The following is a 7,759-nucleotide window of genomic DNA, read 5'->3' on the forward strand; positions in this document are numbered from 1 at the left end:
TCAAATAGCCGGACACTGTATGGCCAGTGTGAAACGATCGACGGCCGAGAGTTTCACCCGCAGACGGGAAGGCCTTGTCACCAGGAGTTGGTCGGGCTGACCGGCACTGGAATCCGAGCAGTAAAAGTATGTCTAGGCTCTACTCAAAGTTTGAAGAGAAGATCACCCGATAACTGGGCTACAATGCATTTTTGGATGTGGTCCCAATGGTGATAGATGGTCAGATGACCAGTGGAAGTGCCATGGAAGCATCTCCTAAAATTTAGGGAACTACTATTTTGGGCCATGAAATTTGTTCGCGTCATTAGCTCCAGAATGACAAGAGGAACATTTTATTACTCTGTCTCTAAGTCAAGTGAGCAACCGGTTGAGATATTTTTAGACCGGAAGGTGCAAAACAAGAAAACCATGCATGAGTGCCATTTGCACATTTTTGGGCACTTTCCAGCTTGAGAGAGAGAGGCGTTGAAATTAAACGTGGGGCTACATTTTCCTTCGGATGGTGGATTGTTGCAGATACCAAAGCTACTGTGTGCTTGCCTACCCTCTATGCACAGTGAAACGGAGCCCAAAACAGGGAAATACAGCCTGCTGTGTATTTTTGCAGGTTTAGGGTTTCGACCCTAAACGACCCCCAGGAGGTCCGAGGACGTGAGGCGACCACTATGCGAGTGATTTGGTGCATTTTCAGGGCAGAAACAGAGAATTCAGCGTGCTGCAGATTCTCGCCAGGTTTTGCAAAGTGTCCGTATGCATCGAGAAAGACTTTTTTGCGTGAGGATACTGTCTGTGAAGCGTCTTAGTACAATTATGCTATCAAAATTGGGCCAGAACAGGTCATTTTCAGCCCGGATTATGCAGGGCAGCTCGTAGGAAATCAAAGGTTTTATTCCCTCTTTGATACAATAAAGAAATACTGAAAGGGGCGCCAGTCTTTGGGGCCAACAAATGTCGGCGCTTGCTTGGTAGCGTTCTAGCTTCCAAGCCGTGTGTGTTTGAAGTGTCAATTCCCGTTACAGGTTTTTATTTGCAAAGTTTTTAAAATCTAAAGTAAAGTTTTGGGTGAAAGCCTACGTCTACTGCCCTACGGGCTGGTTTCAAAGAGACGCCAATACGTGGAGTTTGTTTTCTGTACTCGGAGCGACATGTACTAACTGTGAATTTGCAGTGCGAGTTGTTGTTTCGTGTTTGTGCGTTTGCAGGTACTCCAACACGGAAAAGGAGCAAGAAGGCCTCGGCATATGCTCAAAGAGTCGGGGAACGGAATCGAGAACGGTCTGTAGAGCTTTTCGCTCTAGGAATAGACGGAAAATGAATTGAGAGCTTGTCTCTCAGGAATTTTCCACACGGGAAGGAATTGACCATCGAGTTTGAGATTTAGAATGGAGGAGTTACATAGGTTTTTGTGCTTGTAAAAAGATACTCCCTAGTAAAGATTCTCTTCGGGGGGGGGGGGACCAACCCATCTTCTAGTCCCAAATACTGAGTCGATCTTCTCCCTCGACTCTTTTAGTTAAAAGTTTATTTATTTTCAGCTTGTTGATTATATGGATGCAAGCAACGTCACCGTAGGAGCTATACTGCAGGAACATGGTTGTCCAATTGTATTCTCAGTAGGAAGTTAAATAGTGCAAAAAAGAATTACTCGGTGTACGATAAGGAACTTCTCTGTGTCATTTACTCACTAAAGCATCATAAGCATTTTTTGTATGGTAGAGATTTTACTGTTTGTTCTGGCTCCAATCTATGCATATTGCTCATTGGAGTGATCGCTAGGCAAGGTGGTTTCAGTTCTTTGAGCAATTTGGTGGTTTTTTGGTAGAACTCCGTGTGAGGCATCATTTGGCCGTCCGTTCTAGTCTTTGTTGACAAGATTGGTTAGTCAATTGCCTAATACCAATGCTGAGGGTCAGTCCTTGGATGAGATCATTGAGATTGTGAAGCTTCGGCTAAGCAAGGCTCAGGAATCTTATTAATGGCAGGTTAACAAGCATCGACAGGATGTTACTATGAAGAAAGGGGACTAGGTGTATCTTAGAATCATGAAGCAATGTCTTAAGTGAGTAGGAAAGAAGCGTCCAAAGTTGTTTTTTAGGATGTATGGTCCGTTTCTAGTACGGTTGTATAACTCATGGTCAATGCACAACGATTTCTATGTTGCTAGGTTGAAGTTGTTTCAGGGAGATCCCCTAAAGGAGGTTTCTGAAGAGGACGAACTCCAGATTGTAGACGAAGTTGTTGACCACCCGTCAAACGGCCACTTTGATTGATGGTTATGTGAGAGTGAGCACCAGAGAGGGTGCGAGCCACGCGCGCCGAAACCTTTGGGGGGAGAGAGAGAGAGAGAGAGAGAGAGAGAGAGAGAGAGAGAGAGAGAGAGAGAGAGAGAGAATACAAGTGCTCTGCAAATGATGGTCTCAATACACAATTTGAATGACTACAAGACCCTAAGTATTCTATTTATAGAATCTTAGGTTGAGGTAGGGCAAAATGTGTAACTGGTGTCAAAAACATAAAAGCCCAAAAATGGCTAAAAATGTGTGCACCCAGCCAGGCTCAGAAAATGACCAGCCGGACACGTGCTAAAGTGTCCGCCCATGCAATCTACATGATTTGCGATGGGTTGCCAACCTGGGACAATCACTAGCCGTACAAAATGGGGAAGCAACGGTGGTGTAACTCTTAACACTCCCTCTCAGCACCGGATGCTGAGACAACACAGATGAGTCGAAGGTGAGAAGCCAAGGTCCACTGAGGTACAGCCTTCGTCAAGATGTCTGCTGCATTGTCCGCTGTAGGGACATACTCCAAGTGAAGATCTTCAGCCAAAACCTGCTCCCGAACATAGTGGTATTGCACCTCAATGTGCTTTGTCCGAGCGTGAAATTTTAGATGTCTTCATGACATAATAATGTCAAAAATTTTCATTGTTTGAAAGGTTGTTTCTTCTTGAGCTGCAGGAGGAACCGGAGGAAGAGGAAGACAGTGATGTCAAATTTGAAGAGGATTCAGAGGAGTCCGAAGATGAGAATGAGACGGTGACGTTTTTTAATCTTTAATTTGGAGCCTCAGGTACCTAAAAGCTAGGATGGCCAAAGCTGAAGTATGTTGTTTGTGCATGGCAGAAAAAGAAAGGTACTCAGGGCTTGATCGAGATTGAGAACCCAAACCTTGTGAAACCAAAGAGTGTGAAAGCAAAAGATGCAGATGTAAGTTCTGGAACGATTCTTTTTATAACAAATGATTTCTCTTCTATGTGTAATACTTGCTGTGGTATTTGTATGTGCTAGTTGGTTGTGGGGGTGTTATGTCTTGGCGCATTGTCGTGTTGAAATTTTGTTCCTTCTTCCATGCACCCATTGAAAGTCTGTAGTCTCTTGTAAGGTGATATACCATCTTTTTTTGTATTGCTCTAGCTGTACTTGAGGCAATAATGGCCTGTTTTTCTGCTTCATCTTCATCATCACTTCGTGGTCTGTGACATTTGTGCAATGTGCAATGTATCTATACTTGAGCAATTATGGCCCGTTTTCTGCTTCTCTGTTTTGGGCAAGGCTTTACGTGTTGTCTGCATCTGTTCCTATTATAAATGGACATTCAACCTAATTTTGTGTATGTTTCTTGCTTTCTGGGCTGTTAATAGTTGGAAAGGCCAGCCGAACTCTCCAGACGCGAAAGGTTGGTTTACAGCTCAGTGCTGTTAGCTGTAATTCGTGTGACTGCTTGATCTGTCTATATGCTAATCTGTTATTTTTGCTGAGGGTAGAGAGGAGCTGGAGAAACAAAGGGCTCATGAACGGTATTTGAAGCTTCAAGAGCAAGGAAAGACAGAGCAGGCAAGAAAGGATTTAGGTAATGTGATCTACTCTTTCTTATTGTGAAAATGGAGATTCTTTGGGTTATTTCTGTAGCTTATGGTGGTTAAAGATGGCTTAATCTAATCTATGTATATCTCATCAAAGCTGGGTACTTCAACATAGATGCAGTTGGCCATTTTGATAGCCGTAGTTTTTTTTTTGGGGGGGGGATATTGGTGGTTTGTTATATCAACTCCAGTGATTTCTCGTCTTTCCCCCTTTGTTAATATGCTAAGGTTCTTAAGCAATCACTCAGTGGTCTCGCTTCATGGCACTGAAAATGTTGTGGCTCAATTGATTCACTGAATCAACAAGACCCTTTGTCACATGTCAGTTGAATATACGATTTGTAGCAAGTCGTGAAGCTGCATATCTCTGGAATTCGCAACAAGGATGTGGCATGCTTGTTAATTTTGTTGTGTCCTTGTACTACTGCAGAGAGACTGGCGCTGATTAGGCAACAGCGGCTAGATGCAGCCAAAAAGCGCGAGGAAGAAAAAGCTGGTAAAATCTTTTGCGGGTCTTTTATGCTTGCGTGCATGTTTTCTTTGTTTCGGTTCTGCTTACTTTCTGCTCTCGATTCATGGCTGCAGCAAAGGAAGCAAAGAAGCTCGAAGCCAGGAAATGAGATTAGCCATGCAAGGAATGGCTTATTAGCTGGTTGTGCTTCTCATATATTTTGAACTTGGATGTGAAATTATATAAATTCCATTTATATTGGCAGTTGAACCAGGGGTGTTATTCTCTTTTCTGTTATGGAATTGTTTTAAATCGGTGAAAAGTACTATTGCTGTCTGATTCCTTGCTGTAGCCCTGATTTAGGTAGCAGGAAAATTTGGTGGAAGCAAAGTTGTGGTCTTTTATATATCAGTTGCAAGTAATGTGTTGTAACACATCTGTTCTCTGTTCATAGATTTGATAAGACAGATTTGATAATAATCCAGATAGTAGCTCCTTGTCTAGTGAAATATAATTGTGAAGTAATTTTGTTAAAAAGTTTTATTATGTGTTACATCAACCCCGGAGATTTCTTGTCTTTACCTCTTTGCTAATACGATAAGGTCCTTAAGCAATCACTTAGTGGAAAAGGAAGTGATCCAAGTGATGACAACAAGGGTGGGCTTGAAAACAGCCATCTTTCAAAAGCGCCCCCCCCCCCCCCCCCCCCCCCCCCCCGAACACACACACACACACACACACACACAAAACACACACAAACCCCACCCCCCGTGCGTGCGGAAAACCCAGCGTGTTGATTAAAGTTTTGAAGTAGGCGAGACATTTAGAAAAGTGTGCAAGAAAAGCTTTGTATCTGGATAGACATGGGCATATTGCTTATTAATTGGAAGGCATATTCTTATGCTTCAGGAGAAGCTTATATTTTTATTTATTCATGAAACCCTGAATTGGGCAAAAAGTTAACATGTCCATGAGGCAAAATTCATCTGGAGGTTAAGGCTGCATGTTCTAGATGTTTTAATATTGGGGTAAAACTAATAAAGCTTTGTTTAGAGATTGTACAGATGCAATAGGATATGTCGCTACTACCTCCAATGGCCATATTGGCTTCAACTTTGCTCACAATGGTTAGATCAGGCAAGCTATCCCATGCTTTGAAAGGGCATGCTTAGGCACACGATGAAACCACCAACTACATGTGTACTCAACCCCAAGGTTATGTAGATCATTCTCATTCATGGTCTCAAGAAAGCACCAAGGTAATGATAAAAGAAAAGTTATTATCTTCTTGCTTCTCTGGGAGGGGACTCCAAATTTCTAGAATAGCATGTGTGAATCTAGCGATGTTGCCTTGTGTTAATGATCTCATTCCTTCGGTAACAAGCTTTTTTGTCAAAAGAAGAATCTCAAAGAAATGCAACAAGGAGAACTAGAAATCAGCTTGATAACACTATTGGAGTCTCACATAATGCTATGGTTGAGAAGAAGCTTGCTGCAGTCTTGCTCGAGGAGGGGTGTTTCAATAAACATTCTAGATATGCTCTATCCTAGCTCATTGACAATTTTTATAGTAGGTAGACATCTATCATAGATATAACCCAAAGCATATGCCCAAAGGCCATGGTAAACTTTCCTCAAGATAACTTATGAATTTTCCTACTATACTACCACTCAAAAGTCATAATCTATAGAAGACCTAGTAGAAAGAGCAATGTGCCAACCCAAGTATCCCAACATCCCAACATATGTAGAAAACCACACAAGAAATCCAGGGGACAAACCTCTTAGGAGGTCACTCATCCCATTAGTATTGCGGCACATGTCCCAATCTAGTCTATCTATCTAGAACCCAAAACCTTCAGGAGATGGGACCTCTGGTTTATCCAATATGAGTCCTCTTACATGTTGCCAACATCCCCCTTGGGTAAACGATTCGTTCCCAAGTTTATCCCAAGAAACTTCCTAGGAGTTCACCCATCCCAATATTCTTGCACGCACTTTATGTACTCATGTCCATGTTTGTAACTACATATTCTAAGTAAACATGAGTTGCCCCCTTTGTCCACATTTAGTTCATGGCTTTGTTTAGTTTTAATTGGGACGGAGGCGATTGTATTGAAATCCACACGTGGACTTTTGCATAGTTGATCCCCTCACGACCTTTCATTAAATGCCTTGTCTTAGTGTTGAGGACATGCTAATGCATTCAGGAGATTGATTATATAGACTATTAGGATTTTACAAGGGTTACCACTCTTTAAAATAAATGTAACTGGCTTGGTTGGTTGAGTACTTGACCTCCGTGACCCGGGTCATGGGTTGGAGTGACGTTTTCTTCAACTCGCATGAGATTTGTGCGATTGAAACAAAAAGGTAAGATAAGTGTAACACTTTTTTTCTAGAATCTTGGTTTGAACATCAGCTATGTATTCACTTATTTTTTTGGTTGTCGAATCTTACTTGGCATAAAGTTATTTGATGGATGCTGGCCGCAAACTTAACGTGCATCAAATATCAAAGATTTTTGCACCTTTGTGGAAAACAAGGAGGTCCATTCGGTAGAACACTCACAAAAATAGGTGCTGGATAATATCAAAGCTCAAAGAGGCCGTCAACAAGTTGATGAGAGAGGATGCAACAATAGATCCACAAATGAGGCCTATTTGCAAAAACAAAACTCCAACGTAGAATGTCGCCTTATAATAATGGAATAAATATCTCTTTTTCTTTAACAAAACAAGAATTGTATTAAAGAAAAGAAGAAAAAAAAGTGAAAGGTGGGAAAAGAGGCAGTCCCTAGAATAGATGTAGTTAGTAGCAGGGGTGTGCAATAAATGCACAATTAGGTGCAATAAATTTACCCGAATGAGTCTCTTTGCTTGTACTTGATGATGCCAAATTAGTGATTGCGTCTAGTAATATTTTGTGCATAGGAAAATATATTTGTGAGAGGCAAGATAATCATATAATGGTAAATGTGATATTCCTAGAGGCAATAGTGAAGTGCAATGCTTAATTAACACTATCTGTTACACATGAAACAAGTGATAAAATCACGATGCTTGCCTAGTTTTTGTTGGCATAACTAAAATTATGAATTGCTCTCAAGTGTCCATCCCCATTTTGAAAAAAAGAGAGGAGAAATGTGGCCCAGATTGGAACCTGCTCAATTTTTTTTCTCAAAACCTTGGCAAACGTGCATATGAGAAGATTTAGAGGTAAATTGACTAATTTTGGAGGTTTTTACACTAAGTTTCTCTAAAAATTTTATGTTCTCTCAACCTCAAATGTAAAAATTAGAGGGAAAACTCGAAATTTGTAGGTGGGATTACGGTAAACCTAGTTTTTTTTTTAGCACTTATTGTAAAGGCTGTTCAATGATTTCTACAACCCACCAATGTGTTATTTTCCTCCATAAAAACAAACCAACAAAATGGCTTTGG

At 41.3% G+C, this 7,759-nt stretch overlaps 1 protein-coding gene across 1 annotated transcript in view; it reads left to right on the top strand.

The window, feature by feature from the left end:
* LOC147465772 (28 kDa heat/acid-stable phosphoprotein-like protein) overlaps positions 1–4,655 on the top strand; it is a 54,089-nt gene extending 49,434 nt beyond the window's left edge. Inside the window, exons 3-8 of the mRNA XM_086521657.1 lie at positions 2,961–3,038; positions 3,126–3,209; positions 3,644–3,678; positions 3,767–3,852; positions 4,296–4,361; positions 4,451–4,655. Of these exons, the coding sequence (XP_086377783.1) occupies positions 2,961–3,038; positions 3,126–3,209; positions 3,644–3,678; positions 3,767–3,852; positions 4,296–4,361; positions 4,451–4,485 (384 nt within the window). The 3' untranslated portion in view covers positions 4,486–4,655. The remainder of the gene's footprint in view (positions 1–2,960; positions 3,039–3,125; positions 3,210–3,643; positions 3,679–3,766; positions 3,853–4,295; positions 4,362–4,450) is intronic.
* The last annotated feature ends 3,104 nt before the right edge of the window (positions 4,656–7,759 follow it).

The sequence above is a fragment of the Adiantum capillus-veneris genome, chromosome 1, assembly GCF_014529385.1.
Source record: "Adiantum capillus-veneris isolate H3 chromosome 1, ASM1452938v2, whole genome shotgun sequence".
NCBI lineage: Eukaryota > Viridiplantae > Streptophyta > Polypodiopsida > Polypodiales > Pteridaceae > Adiantum > Adiantum capillus-veneris.